This window comes from Rattus rattus, chromosome 16 (genome assembly GCF_011064425.1).
Source record: "Rattus rattus isolate New Zealand chromosome 16, Rrattus_CSIRO_v1, whole genome shotgun sequence".
NCBI classification, from domain to species: domain Eukaryota; kingdom Metazoa; phylum Chordata; class Mammalia; order Rodentia; family Muridae; genus Rattus; species Rattus rattus.
In genome coordinates, this window is record NC_046169.1 from 40,135,478 (window position 1) to 40,155,076 (window position 19,599).

General features: G+C 52.1%; 1 protein-coding gene and 1 pseudogene across 1 annotated transcript; both read left to right on the forward strand.

Moving 5' to 3' along the window:
• Positions 1-1,294: 1,294 nt before the first annotated feature.
• Positions 1,295-1,720, forward strand: LOC116885644 (annotated as a pseudogene).
• A 14,121-nt stretch (positions 1,721-15,841) lies between these two features.
• Positions 15,842-17,645, forward strand: Selplg (selectin P ligand). Its single transcript, XM_032887018.1, has 3 exons — positions 15,842-16,245; positions 16,730-16,879; positions 16,921-17,645. The coding sequence occupies exons 1-3, from the start codon at positions 15,847-15,849 to the stop codon at positions 17,569-17,571; spliced, it is 1,200 nt and encodes a 399-aa protein (XP_032742909.1). The 5' UTR covers positions 15,842-15,846; the 3' UTR covers positions 17,572-17,645.
• The last annotated feature ends 1,954 nt before the right edge of the window (positions 17,646-19,599 follow it).

A 19,599-nucleotide genomic window follows, 5' to 3' on the forward strand; every position in this document is an offset into this window, starting at 1 on the left:
TGATGGCCAAGCTTGGGGCCCTGAATCCCACAGAAAGGTTGGGCATAGCAGCATACGCTGGTGGGTGGTAGGACTTGAGAGTCCCCTAGGACTTGCAGAACCCTTGAGTTCCAGGTTCTGTGAGACTCGGTCTCTAAATAAGTAAATAAATAAGATGTGGAAGCCGATTGAGGAAGGAGCGCCTGTGCCTGTGGTACACAGACACACTTGCAGGTGAAACACACGCACACACACACACACACACACACACAATTTCACCTGCACCTGTGGTACACAGACACACTTGCAGGTGAAACACACACACACACACACACACACACACACACACACACACACACACACACATTTCACCTGCACCTGTGGTACACAGACACACTTGCAGGTGAAACACGCACACACACACACACACACACACACATTTCACCTGCACCTGTGGTACACAGACACACTTGCAGGTGAAACACGCACACACACACACACACACACACACATTTCACCTGCACCTGTGGTACACAGACACACTTGCAGGTGAAACACACGCACACACACACACACACACACAATTTCACCCACACCTGTGGTACACAGACACACTTGCAGGTGAAACACACACGCACACACACACACACGCACACACACACACACACACAATTTCACCTGCACCTGTAGTACACAGACACACTTGCAGGTGAAACACACGCACACACACACACACACACACACGACAATTTCACCTGCACCTGTGGTACACAGACACACTTGCAGGTGAAACACATACGCACACACACACACACACGCACACACACACAATTTCACCTGCACCTGTGGTACACAGACACACTTGCAGGTGAAACACACACACACACACACACACACACACACACACTCTGCACCTGTGGTACACAGACACACTTGCAGGTGAAACACGCGCACACACACACACACACAATTTCACCTGCACCTGTGGTACACAGACACACTTGCAGGTGAAACACGCGCACACACACACACACACAATTTCACCTGCACCTGTGGTACACAGACACACTTGCAGGTGAAACACACGCACACACACACACACACACACAATTTCACCTGCACCTGTGGTACACAGACGCACTTGCAGGTGAAACACACACATACAATTTCAAAAATAAAATAAAACAGTTTTTTAAGCCCGGGTTGCACTGGGATGGACAGACTTAGCATCTGACTGACCATCCGGGTATTTCCGAGATCCCCTTAACGACTGGACAAGCCTGTCCAGGAGACGCTCAGGCCGGAAGGGCTAAAGCTGCAAGACTGAAAAATGCAGAGCACCAAGGCACTGCTCATTTCTCCAGTTCTGATCCACTCCTGTACCAGGGGTCTAATCAGCCTGTGTCTGCCTCCCTCCTGAGTAGACCCGAGGCTCCATCTAAAAAGCCTTTCTTCTGTAGCTCCCCTCTCCAGGTGGTCAGATGGGAATTCCAGACCAGTGTTATTTCCAGGGGACATTGACACAGCAGCCAAGTTTATTGGTGCTGGGGCCGCCACAGTTGGTGTGGCTGGGTCAGGGGCTGGCATTGGCACAGTGTTTGGTAGCTTGATTATTGCTTATGCCAGGAACCCGTCTCTCAAGCAGCAACTCTTCTCCTATGCCATCCTGGGCTTTGCCCTGTCTGAGGCCACGGGATTCTTCTGTTTGATGGTCGCCTTCCTCATCCTCTCCGCCATGTGAAGCTCCATAGGGTCACCTGGCCGTCCCTGCTGCTTTGACGCCATGCCAGTCCTGGTGTTGGGGTGTGTTGAGCTTTACCATTAAACAACAACCTTTCTTTTAAAAAAAAAAAAAAAAGAAGAAGAAGAAGAAGCTCAGGCCAGCTCTGGTTGCCTGGTGCTTCCTCCCTGTTTAATGAAGTCAGTGGGTTTCAGTTTCCTCTCCCAGCCCTCAGTGGGGAATGACTCGGGCAATGTACAGTTAAAAGTACGGGGCAGACACAGCCATGCGGGCCATGGCGGTGTCCCTGGAACTCAGTGTGGCCAGGAGCCTGTGAGCCCTCCCCGCACCCCATCCCGAAATCGGCTAAAACGTGGAAGGCTGGGTTCAGGGCAGGGATGAGTACTCAGGAGACACGTGGCCGCCAAGCAGAAGCCACAGTTCCACTTTTTTTTTCTTTTTTTTTTCCGGAGCTGGGGACCGAACCCAGGGCCTTGCGCTTGCTAGGCAAGTGCTCTACCACTGAGCTAAATCCCCAACCCCACAGTTCCACTTTTGAGATGGGTTCTGTCAGCAATGACCACTGATGAACACCCGAGAGTACCCGTTCCCCAGGAGGCCCAGAAACAGACCTCAGTTCCCAGGCTAGCCCACCACTGGCCTCCAGCACCGGTCAGGATTGTAATTCCTGCCCCACACCCCAGTGGCTCACAATTTGTGAGGGGCATAAAGATATTGCACCCTCCCAAACTGATCATAGCAGGCTGGGATGCAGGGAGGAGCTAAGATTTCAGGGTCTAATTAGGCACTTTTGTATCTTTGCTACCTACCAGCAGATCACTCTGGGCAAGATACTTCACTCTCCTGGACCTAGTATTTCTTACCTCTAAAATGGGGTCAGCCGTTAATACCTCCTTATGAGATAAGTTTAATGGTTAAAGAGGCCAAGACAGGGCTTGGCTATTTCTTAGTGTTGGGTGCTGTGCTAGGATAAGGAAATGATGCACCAAGTAAAATAGACAGGGCTTTCCTCCCAAAGCTTCCAGGAAGACAGGCACACATCAAGCAGGGGAAGAACTGGGTGCTCTGGAATCATGGGAGTGGGGGTGGTGGTGATGTGGGAAGGCTTGGGGAGGCACAGGAATTAGCGGCGATTGATGATTAAAAGGAAAAAAAATGCCCCAGGCAGAAGAAACACAAGCCACAGCCTCAGAGATGAATACTGTGTTTATAAATAAAGTTTTATTGAAATGCAGCTCATCAATTTGTTTATACAGCCGGTGTTATGACTTTTTTTTTTTTTTCCTGGAGCTGGGGACCGAACCCAGGGCCTTGTGCTTCCTAGGCAAGGGCTCTACCAATGAGCTAAATCCCCAACCCCGGTGTTATGACTTAACAGGTCGCCTGGGGCTGGAGAGATGGATCAGTGGTTAAGAGCACTGACTGCGGGGGTTGGGGATTTAGCTCAGTGGTTAGAGCGCTTGCCTAGGAAGCACAAGGCCCTGGGTTCGATCCCCAGCTCTGAAAAAAAAAAAAAAAAAAAAAAAAAAAAAAAAAAGAACCAAAGAGCACTGACTGCTGCTCTTCCACAGGTCCTGAGTTCAAATCCCGGGAACCACATGGTGGCTCACAACCATCTGTAATGGGATCCGATGCCCTCTTCTGGTGTGTCTGAAGAGAGTGACAGTGTACTCACACGCATAATATAAGTAAATCTTGAAGGAGGAGGAGGAGGAGGTGGTGGTTCACTGTCTGGTCCTCTCCAGAAAAGCTCTTTTGTAGGTAATGGGTTGCTCTCTGGGAGTTCATTCTATAATTCCTGAACAGTCTGACAGACCCTTCCAGAGTCCTCCACAGAGATCTGGAAGCCAATAGGATTGGTGCCAGTCACTTGGCAGCCGCAGGAAGGAGCCTGGTTGTTAGGAAGCAGGTGGTCGGACTTGTAGGAGCCTGACCCTGGTGCGTGTGTACGTGGTGGGGGTGGGGGGCAGTAACGATAAAGTCTATAAAGTCCTCGACCTCCTCAAGATCTCCTTCCTTTATGAAGTAAATACGGTGCTGAGGGTAACACAGCCCCACGGCTGAGGGCTAGCACACGAGAGGGCTCTGGGTTCAATCAGTAGGACCTGAAAATTAAAACACATGAATATGACATCATCATGGGCATTTAAAATATGTGTATATTTAAATAAAAAAGTAGGGAAAGGGAAGGGCTGTCCATACCCCTTCTGGGGACAGCCACATGAGCTCAACACCAATCAAGCCCTCGGCGCCCATACAACTAAGCTTTGCTGGTTACATGTGTCTGTGTCTGGCTTTTCCCTTGAGGGGTGGGACCTGCTTTAGAGTATCCCCCACCCCCCTTTTATTTGTTTTGAAGCAGGGGCTCACCGTAGCTTCCTTCCTGAAGTTCAGTTCATAGACCAGGCTGTCCTCAAACAGAGATTCACCTGCCTCTGCCTTCCGAGTGCTGGGATTAAGGTGTGCGTCATCGTGTCTGGCCCTGTTTGTATATTCTTTGACGTAGAGCCTTGATCTATCCTGGAACTAGAGGTCATCCTCTGGCCATCGCCCACAGAGTACCAGAATTACAAGTGTGTGCCACCACGCCCAGCTCCTCAAATCTCTTATGCAAATGATTGCTGCTGTGGTCTACAACGGATTTTGAATCTTTTCAAGCTCCATTTCTAAAAAGCAGAGCAGAGGCTGGCCTGCAATCCCAGCTACGCGGGCAGTAGGATCGTGAGTTCAAGGATTGCCTGGGCCGCAGACTGAGTTCAAAGCCAGCCTTGGGGAATTAGCAAGGGCCTATCTCAGCTGGGAAGGGGAGCGCTTGCCAACATCCGTGATTGGTAACAGGGATTCCTGTGCACTTTGAAAACCCACAGTATGCTAATGGAAACTGAGTCGAAAGAAAAGGAACATTTTTGTAAAGTTTATTTAAACAATGATTCATAAATTATTAAGCTTGGGGCTGACAAGATGGCTAAAGGTGCTTGCCAACAAGTCTCATAGCCTGAGTTCAATCCTTAGGACTCAGAGGGCTCCCAAAATTTGCCCTTTGACCTGTACATGTGTACATGCACACACACACACACACACACACCACACTCCACACACACACACATACACCACACACACACCACACTCCACACACCAAACACACACCACACATACATACACCACACACACACACACACACACACACACACACACACACACACCACACACATACCACACACACATACACACACACATACACACACACAACACACACACACATACCACACCACACACACCACACCACACACATACATACATACATATACGCACACACACACATATACACACCACACACACACACACCACATCACACAGACAGACAGACCCACACACAGACACACACACACCACACACACACACACACACACACATAGTAAAAAATAAATCAAGAAGCTTCAAGCCAGACAGCGCTCAGGAGCCCTGCCAAGGGGACTTGGAGACACCAAAGGAAAACTGAGATCTGACTGTCTTGGAGGATTCCTACTGATTGATCAGAACTGTATTGGCTACTTCTGATTGGTTGAGTGTGAGTTCGGACTGTCTTTAAGGAGCTCCAAGAAAAGGCTAAGTCTTCGCTTGTGTCTGTTTGCAAATCAAGCAGGGCCTGTCTGTCCGTGACCACCTGTCTGTCTGCCCAGGGTCTTTCAATCTGCCTCCTTCCAAGTTTGCTTTAACAAGCACGAATATGGTGTCTAACACCTGCGCCACATCTCACCTAGGGACAGCCTTCCCTGCGTGGGACTTAGGTGTTTCCCTAATCGTTCTTTCCGGCTGGGTACCAGGTCTCCTGGGCTCCATTCCTAGAGTCCCAGAACTGCTCAGAGTGAGCATGCACCCCACAGGTGTCAGGTACAGGGGGATGTGGCTTCATGGCCTCAGAGAAAGCATGAACTGGAATCTACATGAACCTCTAGGAAGCAGGTCTCCCTGCTTGACAGACTCTGACAGGGATGGGAGGCCTCAGCTTCTGCCATGTAAGCAGGCTGGGGTGAAGCTGGGTGGCAGAGCACTTGCTGGCCAAGAACAGGTGTGACTCCCTCCCCTGCTGCTCACGTCACAGCCCAGATCTGGGTCCCGTTGGTGCAGCTCATCTGTCTGTCCAGGCGGGCTCAGCTCTGGGCTCCAGCGCTGGCTTCCTAAGGCAGCTGAAAGGTCCTGACATGGCTGACCGGAGCTGGATCTGTCTGCCTGCCTGTCTGTCTATCTGGTTAGTTGGTTGGTTGGTTTTGTTTTATTCGCTTGCTTGCTTTATTTTAAACACTTTTATTTTGCGTATTTACGTTTTGTGCATATATGTGCATGCACACACACACACGTTTGTGTGTGTGTGTGTGTGTGTGAGAGAGAGAGAGAGAGACAGAGAGAGACAGAGACAGAGACAGAGAGAGAGAGAGACAGAGAAACAGAGAGGCAGAGAGAGAGAGGGAGGAGAGAGAGAGGTGGGGGGGAGGGAGGGAGAGGGAGAAGAGAGAGAGAGAGAGAACAGCTTTTTCAGGATTCAGTTTTACTCAGCAGATTCCGGGACTTGAACTCAGGTTATCAGGGTTTGGCGGCTCGCCCTGGAGTGTGCATTTGCTGGAGGGTATGTGGTAATGGTCTACTGACCTGTTTACTGGCTGGCCTCACAACCCATAGACAAGAGGAAAGGCATGAGACTAGGGCTGGTGTCCAACCTGCGATGTAGGAATGGATAAGGGAGAAATCTATTGTGGAACGGCCCTCCCTGCCCAGGGAGTCCTTGACTGCTACTAAAGGGCCTGTTGGATTATTCATGGAGAGGTTAAGACAGGGTCTTACTCTTTAGCCCAGGCTAGCCTCAGACCCACAGTACTCCTCCTGCCTTGGCACTGCTGAGATTAGAAGTGAGAGAGTCACTACACTTGGTTATGCAGGACCTTGTAAGAGGAAAATCCTCCTATATCCCCAGAGGAGGAGGACCCCAAGGCCAAGCTGAGCTGTAGAGACAAATGCATGTGACATACACGAGCGTGTGAGCACACACACACACACGTACAAACCTATGTGTACACACACATGTATACACACACACACACACACACACACACACACACACACACACACCACTCCACCCACAAGCCCCAAAGATGTGGATACTCTGCAACTCCTAACCCTCTGCCTCCCATTCTCCATCTCAAATGGAACCGAGACCCGCCCTTCCATCTGGCCTCTGTCTCCCATGGCAGGGTTCTTTCTGTCTGCCTCTCTCCCGTGCCCATGGAATGACGCCATGACTCTTCTCTGAGGTCATCTGCAGAGGTCACCTCACCAGTAAGGCCCCGTACCTTCCTCGAATTTTTCAAGATTGTTATCAGCCCCAACACAGCCATCACGCTGCCCACCCAACTTTAATCAGACTTGTCACCAAAGCTGTCACAAACAAGGGGGTGTGGGGCGTCACGTGACCAGCCTGAGTAACCGCATTCTCGCTTCCTTCTTCCACACCCTGCCGTTGGGGGTTGGCGGATTGGGACCACAAGCATCTGGCAGTGTGGACGGGGCCTTGTCACTGAGGCAGAGTCACTTCTGGGCCCCGAGGCAGCTGCCCCATGCTCTGCTGGGCACGGTAAGTCTGGTTTGCAAAACCATGAGGAGGGAGTGGCTGGGGGCCCAAGGGACCAGAGGCTCTTCTTCGAATTGGTGGTACCTGGGCCCTTCTGAGTGGCACTGACACTCTGGGCCGAGGTCTCCCAGGAGACCGGAGCTTCTCCACCCTTAGCTGGAAATGCTCACCCAGCTGCCGTCTGTTTACCAGGCCGTGCCTGCTGCCTCGCAGTCTCTGAGTGGAGACTCGGAGAAGTCCAGGCCCTCTTCCTAGAAACTATCCCACCCTTCCTTTCATCCACGGGAAACTCAAGGCCAGTGCTGAGTCTAAGTCTCAAAGAGTCCAGAAAGAGTGTGGTAGAGTTTGTCTTGAGTTTAAAGGCATGAAACATTCTTTGGGATTCTCTCTCTCTCTCTCTCTCTCTCTCTCAAATCAGATATGGTCTCCATTTGTTCATTAAGTTGGCCTGTAACACTATGTAGCCCAGGCTAGCCTCTTGCCTTGGCCTCATGCTAAGCTCACAGGCAGGCGCCACCATACCAGCCTTCTTTGATCATTCTACATTTTTGTTTTCATTTAGCATTAATAATAGCTATTGCTATTGTTATCACTATTGTCATTATCTCTCTGTGTGTGCACATGGCATGAGCACTCGTGTGCACGAGCAGGCATGTGTGGAGGTCAGAGGATAGCTCAGGGGAATCAGTTCTCTTCCACTGTGGGTTCTGGGAACTAAACTCAGGCCGGCAGTCGTCCCCAGCAAGCATTGACCCTGGGAGCCGCCTAGCCTCTACCCTGACCCTATGTTGTTGTTTTGCTGCTTTAATTAAATCAGACTGAGAAAACAGTACTTGTTCATAGGAAATTGTTTTTAAGTTGATCTTATTCTTTTTAGTGTTACACATATGTGTGTCTTGAGTGCTTGTGTGTTTGTGCGTCATATGTGTGCAGTGTCTTATGAGGCCCTTGGGACTGGAGTTACAGATGGATGTGAGCGCTGGAGATCCAACGTGGTCCTCTGGAAGAGCAGCCAATGCTCCTAATCGCTGAGCCCTCTCTTCCAGGCCCAGTGTTTTCTGAGACAATCTCATGTAGCCGAGGCTGGCCTCAAACTTACCGTGTAGCGGAGGATGACCTTAATTCTGTGCTTCCATGTTTCGAGTACTATGATTGTGGGCATGTGCCTCTGCCACGCCTAGTTCACTGATGCTGGAAATCAAAGCCAGAGCTTCCTGCAATGCTGGGGGAGCGCCCACTTCGCTGGTCACATCCCTAGTCCATTCTGGGGAGCTTGTACTTGGTAGGGGCTGAAGACCCATCCCCCACTCCTGCAGATTTGTGTTGTCTTTGCTGAGTGAGGTTTGGGGTTTGAACCCAGGCTCTTTTGCAAGCTCAGCAAGTGCTCTGTGGTTGAGCATCCCCTAGCCCTTTGCCCTGAAGAGGACTCTGGGTGTTTGCTGGTCTCCTTTTCCCATAACTATTTTCCATCTGTAAAGGCCTGGCCTCTTGGTGTCCGAGGGTTAGAGAGGTGACTTTCTGGGTGCCTCCGTTGGTACCACACCCTGTGGGGAGGTTCCTTCCTCACCAGCTTGGCCAGTAGCCAGAGAGCTGAAACTGGGGAACAGAAGGGACTGGGACCTCCTGCCGAGCTCTCCAGAAAACCTGGGCTGGGTCCTGGGTGGGTCACCAGAGGGGCTTTGGGGTCACCCAGATGCTCCTGGTGGATGGTACAGTTGTTTATAGGTGGGAAAACCAGGCTCCGAAAGGAGAGGTAGCTACACATGACGTCATGGCCAAGAAGGCACTGAGCTAGGATGTAGCACAGGCCTTCTGGCTGCAGGACCCTGGACCCATGGTGACAAGGTCTCTCAGTCCCCTTTGCTGTATAGAGCAGGAAGCAGGGAGAGGAGGACACTGGAAGGAGACGAGCTGTCTGGGCTTTGTGGGATCCGTGCCTCTTTAGAAAACCAGGCAAAGCTCTCCTTCAACTAAATTGTGCTAAACCACAGGTCTCATCTGCTGCTGGCTGGTTCCAACAAGCCAAGGCTGATTCCTGGAGTTAAGGCGCCCCCAATTATCTAACACTGTGTGTGTGGCCTTACGAGGGGCCACGGGATATTAAGGAGATGCACAGGATATCTACTAGTAAAAAGTTGCAGGGCCCAGGAATGGAGGTGCACACCTTCAATCTCAACACTTTCTAGAGGCAGAGATGGGCAGACCTCTTATGAGTTTGAGGCCAGTCTGGTCTGTCTGCATAGTAAATTCCAGGGACATACAGTGAGACTATGTATATAGATGGATAGATGGATGGATGATGGATGGGCGGATGGATGGGTGGATGGATGGATGAGTGGATGATGGATGGTGGATGGATGGATGATGGATGAATGGATGGATGGGTGGATGGGTGGATGATGGATGGATGGATGGGTGGATGATGGATGGATGGTGGATGAGTAGATGGATGGATGATGGATGGATGGATGGATGGAGGGATGGATGTGTAGATGGATGGATGGATGGATGGATGGATGAGTAGATGGATGGATGATGGATGGATGGATGGATGGATGATGGATGATGGATGGATGAGTAGATGAATGGATAGATAATAGGCTCAAGTGTCAAGACACACAGCTCTAATCTCAGTATTTGGGAGGCAGAGGCAGGAGACTCAGTAATTCAAGGTCATTCTGGGCTACAGCAAGTTGTAGGCCAGCCTGGGCTGTACAAGCCTACCTTGGAGCAAACATAAAGTGGGAAAGGGAATTGTCCTTGATAGGTTGGCAAAATAAAGGCAGAGGTGTCAGCTGGCAAATACGAAGAAGCTGGAAACGATGGCAGAGACGGCAGAGACAGTGTGCGTGTGCAGCGCTGGGGGTTCGGGGTGCAGGTGGCTGTGTGAGCTTAGGGAGTTCATGGCTTCACTGGAATGGAGTTTTAGGAACCAAACGTCAGGAAGGTTTACAGAATGGAAGATGCTGGACCAGGCCTTGAGTGGATCCAAATGCTCCAAGAACAGATGGTGTGGGACTGAGATGGGCTCTGAGGGGGGACTGCCTGGCTTCGAGCCCTGCTCCTGGCCACCCGCTGCAGACACGCTGGGCATGCAGTGGGCCTTGGAATGACAGCTCCCATCCTTCAATGGGGGAATGCACCAAGGACTCACAGACAGACAGGTTTAGAGCAGCGCCCAGCACATAGGCGTCACTCGGAAGATGTGACTCATGAACCTGAGGAGGCCGAGTCTGAGGATGGTGTCCATAGAGACGGGCTTCTGGGTCTCGGTTCTCTAAGGAAGCCAAAGGTCAGTCACGGTCCCGCCCCGAGGTTGGGGATTTCCCAGGACGAGGCAGGGGTTAACAGGGAGGCCCTTGGCCCTAAATGCAAAATTCGGAATTATGACAATGAGCCATGCTCAACTTCAGTACCAGCACTGAGGAAGCAGAGGCAGTTGGATCTCTGTTAGTTCAAGACCAGCCTGGTCTACATAGTGAGTTTCCAGACTAGCCAGGGCCCATAGTGAAACCCTGCTTCAAGATGATGATTTTTTGGGGTTGGGGATTTGGCTCAGTGGTAGAGCACTTGCCTAGGAAGCGCAAGGTCCTGGGTTCGGTCCCCAGCCCTGAAAAAAAGAAAAAAAAAAAGATGATGATTTTGGTGGTGGTGGGGACGACGACGACGACGAAGATGATAACTGACTTTTATTGCGCGTTTACCGTCTGCTGAGCATCTCACAAGGACCACCCCCCACTCACCCTCGGCAGCCCAACGAGGAGTGGATTCTCTTCTTGCCTCTGCGAGCACTGACCTCATCGACAGTACGGCTTATGACGCTCTGCCCTCGTGGCAACTGTTAAAGTGTCAACCACTCTGGAAAACCCACATTCTGGGTTTTGAATTTGATCCACCCTGGGCTACGGATTCTTATTTATACCCTGTAGGCTGGTGTTAGACAATGTTGCCCAGCTGTAGGCTAAGGTGAGCCTTCCCATCATGCTTTAGGCGGGCCTGGTTACTACCTAATAACATTTGCCAGGTCAGGTGCGATGACATTCATTCTGCCGTGGACTTACAGGGATTATGCTGTAAACTGAGGCATGGATGGGATATCCGTGCCTCTTAGAGGTAAATTGAGCTGTCCGAGGTCACACAGATTTGGACTGTGTCCCACCCACCAGGATATTAACCCCTCCTGGGACCTGGGGGTGCCTGTGCCTCAGTCTCCCCTGGTTGTTGGTCCAGGCTTTGCTTGGTGTCTGAGACTTTGAGATGATGTGCAGGGTCCACAATTCATGAAGGAATGAGACCCCTAGAAGCTTGTTCTTCATAACCGCCAGGGGTTTTTAGGGAGGTAGTTACTGGTTAGGGGTGAAAGACAGGAAACAGGCAAGCATGTAGAGAAGTCGGATGTGGCTGTCTTTACCCTCGGGGAGTTCAGCCCAGCCCCACTATTGTTTTCCTGTCATCTGAAAAGAGAAGGGCAAGGTGTCCCTCCAAGGCTTGCTTTCCTCTTCTGAATTCTGCCGCTTCTACGCTTCTGCGGAGGAGATGGGGGAGTTCGTCCCCACCCACGGTGGAGGTGTGATGTGGGCTTGACAAGAGTCCCTCACACTGGCGAACACACAGAGATCTCAGGAGATTTCCACCAGCGAAGCTCCTGGAGGGCGGACTCCCGCCCACCTGCCGCGGGCGTGGCTCGCACTGGAGCTGCGAGATTCTGTCCCTGCAAAGGACAGATGCTGCAGTGTTCCAGGGTCTGTCCTTTTGGGGTACACAGACCACAGGGACCAGCCTGGAGTGGCCAGTGGCCATAGTTTGTTGGAAACTGAGGGATTTCCGTGATGTCTGACTTCCGGGTCAAGCTGGGCTTCCTGAGGGAATCTCATCTCTTCCTTTTCCTGTGCCGAGCAAATGTTCTTTTTACCACAGAGGCGCACTCGCGGCCGCGGAGGCTTATCTATTCCCCAGCTCTTGATTTATTTATTTACTTTTACACCTGAACCTCTTCCTGCTTCTGCCTCCCAAGTGCTGGGATTGCGGCTGTCCATCCGCGCGCCTGGCCACATTTAAAAAAAGAAATTATATGAATTAATTCATCTACTTATTTATGCGAGACAGGGTCCTGTTGTGTTTACCGGGCTGGTCTCGAGGTCCTGCGCTAGGGTGGTCCTCCAGAGTGGCTAACACGCCAGGAGCCTCCACCCCCACACACCCTAACCCCCCCACCCCCCCTTCCTTCCCTCAACAGGGAAGAGCTCTCTGTTCCCGGCTGCCCACAGTGGCAGCAAGCTCATCTCCATGGCCTCTGAGTCTGAGGCCTCCCTGTGTGTCCCCCCACAGAAGGGGCTCCCTGATTCCTTCCCTTCAGAAGCCGACATCTGGGACTCTCCGTGGGACACCTTTGAAGCAACGTCACTCATTTTCCATATGAGGCTGCTGAGGGTCAGAGAGGGTGCTCAGAGTCACTGTCCCTAAGGTGGGACTGTCTTCACCTTTGGTCTCCTGTGTGCGCAGGGGACTGTGGGTAGAATAGATGGCCGCCTATGGAGAGAGCTCTTGACTTTCAGACCCTCCAAGCTGCCTTGCCCCCAGAAACTCGCCTTGGTAGCGCCCCCACCCTCTTCTTCAGGAAGTGGTTGAGTCTCTACCTTCCAGGAATCGTGGGGGAGGTGTGCGCAGGCGCGTGCGCGCTCGCACAGAGTTGGTGTCGTAATGATGGCATGGACCTCGGCACTGGTGGCTTCTTCCTGTATTGTCCTCCCCACAAACCCCTAGGAAAGTGGGGTCGAGGTGGAGCCAGGTATTCGTCCCTAGGAGTAACCCTGCTCAGAGAGGCAAGCACCTTCTCCAGGTCACACCGCTTTCAAGATGCAGTGTCTGGACCTCCTCCCACCCTGCACCATAGTCTGCTGCCCTTTCTAGGACCTTGGTGGTTCCTGAACAATGTGGGGTCTGGCTCTTCCCCCAATCAGGACTCAAGCTCCCAAGCAGCCCCCAGGCCTGAGCTGAGCCCTCTGCCAGCGTCTCTGCTCTTTCCCTAGGGCGGTGTTCTCCGGGTAACTGTCCTCGCAAGTGCCTTATGCTTTTGTTTTTACAGTTTCCTTGTTAGGTGTAGTCAGGCAGGGCTTGATGGTGCACACCTTAATCCTAACGCGGGAGGCAGAGGCAGGTGGATCTCTGCGAGTTCAAGGTCAGCCTAGTCTACAGACAGAGTTCCAGGAAACCTTGTCTAAACAATAAAACAAGCAAACAAACAAAAACTCAAAACAATGCATTAAAAAGTCAGTGCATTTATAAGAGCACTCTGAAGGAACCTGTGAAGGAGCTCAGACTGAGCAGAGTAAAGAAAGGCCCACAGGTTAGAGTCATCCTGTCCCTCCCACTTGCCTGCCAATCACGCAAGTAAACAAGAAATGACTGATGGGTGTGGATGCTGTCTGCAGATGAGACACTATTGGAGGGTTGTATCCCACTAAGGGGCTCTGTGTGCAGGGTATCAACCAATACCCAGAGCCTGCCACTCACCACAGGGTTTTAAAAGATCTGGAACTGGAGTTCTAGACAGTTGTGAGCCAGATGGTTGTGAGCCACCACGTGGATGCTGGGAATTGAACTCAGGACCTCTGGAAGAGCAGTCAGTGCTCTTAACCACTAAGCCATCTCTCCAGCCCCTCAGGCCATCCTCAAAGTGATGGTGAGGTGGGTCTAGTCATCCCCATCCTCCAAACAAGGACACAAAGGGAACAGGATAAGAGAGGGATGCACTAAGGGAGAGATGCTTAGTGGTTAAGGGCACTCGCTGCTCTTCCAAGTGACCTGAGTTCAGTCCCCAGCACCCACATGGTGGTTCACAGCCATACACGTAGTGCACAGATGCACCTGCAGGCAGGCAAAACACGTGTACACAGAAAAGAAAAATAAATCTTTTTTTTTTTTTTTTTTAAAGAAAAGTGAATGTAGTAAATGAGTCGTCCTTTGCTGGGCTTAGAGACACAGCCCTGCCGTGCAGAGGCAGGAGAAATTGCTCAGTGCAAGGCCAGTCTGCATTACAAAGTGAATACCAGGCCAGCCACAGTTACTCCGTCCCAAACAGAACAGCAACAAAAACAGGTCAAACCCCCATTTACTATGCCCCAGTGGGTTGGTTTGCCCACAAATACATTTTCTATTCTTTTTGTTTATTATTATTTTTTTTTTCTATTCTGAGACAGGATTTCACTACATGTCCCTGGCTGGTCTTGAACTCACAGAGGTCCACCTGCCTCTGCCTCCAGAGAGCTGGTGTGTCTCCATACCCAGTTCAGTTTTTTTTTTTTTTTTTTAACTTTTTTTCTTTATTTCATATGAGTGGAGCCAGGGCTTGGCACATACTCAGCAGGCTAATGCTGAGTCACAACCCTCGCTTGCTTCTGCTTTGAGGGGGTTGCTTCTTTTTTTGTTGTGGGGAGGGTTCGAAATGGGGTCTCACGTAGCCCAGGCTGGCCTCAAACTCACTGTGTAGTGGAGGATGAGCTTGAACTCCTGAGCCTCCTGTTTCTGCCTCCCCTGTGTTGTGATTATGAACATGTGTAACCCTGCCCAGACCCTTCAGGCTTCTTTAGAAATTTAAAAATATGTAAATATTAGTGCCTTTCTTTCTTTCTTTCTTCCCTTCTTTCTTTCTTCCTTCCTTCCTTCCTTCCTTCCTTCCTTCCTTTTTTCCTCTTACATCCTGACCACACTTTCCCCTCCCTCCTCTCCTCCCTTTATTTTTTTTTTTCCTCTTGAAACAGAATCTCATTAAGCTACACAGCCTGGCCTTGACCTCAGTAGGTAGCTTGGCAGTCCTGCAGTCCTTCTGCCTCAGGCTCTCAACAGTGGGATTGTAGTCGAGAGCTTAGCAGAAATAAAATATTTTAGGGACGGAGAGACAGAGTTCTGGGTGGTTTAGAGCACTGGCTGTTCATTCGGAGCTGGGTTTGATTCCCAGCTCCCACATGGCAGCCAACAGACAACTGTGTCTTCCGTTCCAGAGGATCCAAACCCCTCCTCAGACACCGTGCATACACGTGGTGCACAGACATCCGAGCAGGCCAAACACGCATCCACACAACAATAAAATAAATAGATTGAAAAAACGTATTTAATATTTAACCGCGGATCATGGTAGCTCTGACTGATAATCTCAGCACTCTGGAGGTTGAGGCAGGAGGATCACTAGTTTAAGGACAGCCTAGGGTGAGACTCTTGTCTCAGAAATATAACGAACAAATAAAATCGAAAAGTAAATGGAGGGGCTGGGGGTGGGGTGGGGAGGAAAATAAAACTTAACCAAAACCGCTGGGAGGGTAATGACTCTTCTCTGATGGTTGGCTGGCATTGCTTGTGTGAATAAGCACAAAGCTTCCAGCCAAGGGTCCCATCTCAGGAGATGTCTGCCGCCACAGTGCCTGCCCCAGACCAGAGCAGCACTGTCCTGAGGTCCTCGGCGGGGACAGGCTGACACTACATCTCTGCCCCTGTCTCCCCAGGTACCATGTTCCCACACTTCCTTCTGCTGCTGACCGTCTTGGGCCCTGGCAACAGCCTTCATCTGCAGGAGCCGTGGGGGCATGAAACCATGGAAGCCCTGGGCCCTGTGCATGTCCGGGAACGGAGACAGGTGGCTGGGGATGATGATTTTGAATACCCCGACTACAGCATGTATGGCACAGATCCCCCAGAAACGTTGATAAGTGTCCCCCACACGGTGGCGGCTCACCTTGAGCTTCGGACAATGGTGGCCGTGTTAGAGCAGAGAGTTTCCGCCGGGGCTGGAACTTCTGAGGCTGTCACTGCGCAGGTTGCCACCACTGGCCCTGCTGACCCGGATACAGAAAGGCCAGCTGTTGGGAGGCCGAGCACTGAATCTGTCACACCGTGGAGTCTAAGCCCAGTGAAGATGACTACCCGGCCAGCACCCAGGGAGGCAGAGACCTCACAGCCAGCACCCAGGGAGGCAGAGACCTCACAGCCAGCACCCAGGGAGGCAGAGACCTCACAGCCAGCACCCAGGGAGGCAGAGACCGCACAGCCAGCACCCAGGGAGGCAGAGACCTCACAGCCAGCACCCAGGGAGGCAGAGACCTCACAGCCAGCACCCAGGGAGGCAGAGACCTCACAGCCAGCACCCAGGGAGGCAGAGACCTCACAGCCAGCACCCAGGGAGGCAGAGACCTCACAGCCAGCACCCAGAGAGGCACAGAGACCTCACAGCCAGCACCCACGGAGGCAGAGACCTCACAGCCAGCACCCACGGAGGCAGAGACCTCACAGCCAGCACCCAGGGAGGCAGAGACCTCACAGCCAGCACCCAGGGAGGCAGAGACCTCACAGCCAGCACCCAGGGAGGCAGAGACCTCACAGCCAGCACCCAGAAGGCAGAGACCTCACAGCCAGCACCCACGGAGGCAGAGACCTCACAGCCAGCACCCAGGGAGGCAGAGACCTCACAGCCAGCACCCAGGGAGGCAGAGACCTCACAGCCAGCACCCACGGAGGCAGAGACCTCACAGCCAGCACCCAGGGAGGCAGAGACCTCACAGCCAGCACCCAGCCAGCACCCAGGGAGGCAGAGACCTCACAGCCAGCACCCAGGGAGGCAGAGACCTCACAGCCAGCACCCACGGAGGCAGAGACCTCACAGCCAGCACCCAGGGAGGCAGAGACCTCACAGCCAGCATCCACAGAGACAGAGACCACCCAGCTTCCCAGGAGTCAGGTTGTAGAAAGTCTATTTACAACATCTGCAGCCACAGAAGCCCCTTCCACGGAACCCACCACCATGGAGACCCTGTCCACAGAGGCTAATGAGTCTGCCATCTTCCTTGGGCCTTCCATTGGCCACTTACCTGACACCGGGCTGAAGAAAGGGCTGATTGTCACCCCTGGGAGTTCTCTGGCCCCAACCCCGCCTGGGACCTCGGACCTCATCCCGGTGAAGCAGTGTTTGCTGGCCATTCTCATCTTAGCTTCCCTGGCCACCATCTTCCTTGTGTGCACAGTGGTGCTGGCCGTCCGCCTCTCCCGTAAGACGCACATGTACCCAGTGCGGAACTATTCCCCCACAGAGATGATCTGCATCTCATCCTTGCTTCCCGAGGGGGGTGACGGGGCCCCTGTCACAGCCAACGGGGGCCTGCCCAAGGTCCAGGACCAGAAGACAGAACGCAGTGGGGACCCAGATGGGGATGACCTCACCCTGCACAGCTTCCTCCCTTAGCCCACCTGAGCAAGACCCTTGCTGGTTCCATGATTACCCCATCGGTCATGAAGGCCATAGATTTGGGCCTCCTGGGTGCACAGGACTCTTTAGGGAAGGGACCTTACGCCAGTCCAATCAGGGTCCAGAGCCCCCAAGGTCCTGAGCTTCCTGCTTTGTTCATGGAGCCTGGAGGCCTCCAGGACAAGGTCTAGAGTAACATTAACATTCTCCACCTCTGGGTTGGGGATTTAGCTCAGTGGTTAGAGCGCTTGCCTAGGAAGTGCAAGGCCTTGGGTTCGGTCCCCAGCTCCGAAAAAAAAAAAAGAACCAAAAAAAAAAAAAACAAAAAAAAACAAACAAACATTCTCCACCTCTTTTCTGTTTTGTCTGATATCCCCGGTCCGCATTGCCTCCCACTGCTGTGTATCCCCCGCAGGTCACTGGATTCCTGTCCTTCCATTAAGAAGGACTCAGCTCCCTTCCCCCACTCCCAAAGCCATTCTCTTGGTTGCCATGGTTGCCTGATAAGAATGAAGCATTATGGGAGGCCACCATGTCTGTCCCTCTGTCCCCCGTGAGGGGCAGCTTGGCTTTCCCAGGCCCCTGGCTTGGAAGGATGGTCCTTCCTTTGGGTCTGTGTGAACCAGTGAGTTTCCATCCAGCGACAGTGACGTCACACTGCGGCCTGGCCCAGCACAGGTTTTCAATAAACCTATGATACAAATGGCAACTGACTCCTTCACACACCCAGGCTGCCACCTCCAGCCCTTCCGGAGGGCTTTTAGGCCATTGTCCATGCCACTCTTAGACAATGGAGACTTCTAGTACACCTCCTGGCCAACTGCAAGAGGACACTAGGGCTTCCGCTGCATGGGGGTAGCACACGCATACCTATCACCCCAGCACTAGAGAGCTGGAAGATCAGGAGTTCAAGGTCATCCTTGGCTAGATCACAGCCTGGGCTCCATGAGACCCTATCTCAAAGAAAACTAAAACTGGGGCTGGCTGGCTGGCTCAGTGGGTGAAGGGGCTTGCTGCTAAGCCCTTTGACCTAAGCTCCCTGGGGGCCCTCATGGTGGAAGGAGAAGGCTGACTCCCTAAAATTGTCCTCTGACATCCACACCCCTATGTAACAAACAAACAGAACTAAGGGAGTAAACAAATTAGAGAACTTTATTGAATACACCCTTCCCAAGCTGGGCCAAAGGAGGAGGGTCCCTTTGGGGTTGACCGATTTTTTTTTTTTTAAGATTTATTTATTTTATGAATATGAGTACACTGTAGCCATCTTCAGACACACCAGAAGAGGGCATTGATAGGTTCCCATTCCAGAGGGTTGTGAGCCACCATGTGGTTGCTGGGAATTGAACTCAGGACCTCTGGAAGAGCAGGCACTGTTCTTAACCTCTGAGCCATCTCTCCAGCCCCCGAGGTCACACTCTTAACCTCATCCTGGGGACAGCAGAGACGGGCGGGCTCACTGGTCAGCTAGAGTTTATCCTACCTCTCAAGAGAAAATTCCTTAATGATGACAGCTGAGATTGTCCCCTGGCCTCCACGTGTGCACATATCAGCACAGGTGTGGACACACACACACACACACACACACACACACACACACACACACACACACACACACACACACACACACACAGGCACCAAGCTGCATCAGCCTCTGTGAGTTTCTTGACCCCTACTTGCAGGGCAGTGAATTACAGTTTTGTCAGCTTTAACACCTATGTTCCAAGAGCCCGTCAACCCCAGCCAGCCAGGAGGGCTGCCCATATGTGGGCCACAATGGACAGTGGATACGCCCACCTCCCTCCAACCCCACTCAACCGGAACCCTTAACTCCTACTCTTGCCCTGCCCCAAGTGAGTCCTTCTTCTGATCATTTCCACAGACCAAAAGAGATAACTGCTTAAAACACACAGCACCCTGTCTCCCAGGAGAATGAGGTTTTGTTTTTTTTTTTTTCAGAAAATACTCTCTGGGGCCTCTTTGGGAAGAAGAAGCCTTGCCCTACCTTCTGAGGGTGTGACCCCC

Bases quoted from the DNA above. Each gene is read 5' to 3' on its own strand.
- Selplg (XM_032887018.1), top strand. From the start codon at position 15,847: ATGTTCCCACACTTCCTTCTGCTGCTGACCGTCTTGGGCCCTGGCAAC. The intron at 16,246-16,729 runs GTGAAGATGACT...AGCACCCAGAAG, and splicing joins CACCGTGGAGTCTAAGCCCA to GCAGAGACCTCACAGCCAGC. The intron at 16,880-16,920 runs GCAGAGACCTCA...GCACCCAGGGAG, and splicing joins CACAGCCAGCACCCAGGGAG to GCAGAGACCTCACAGCCAGC.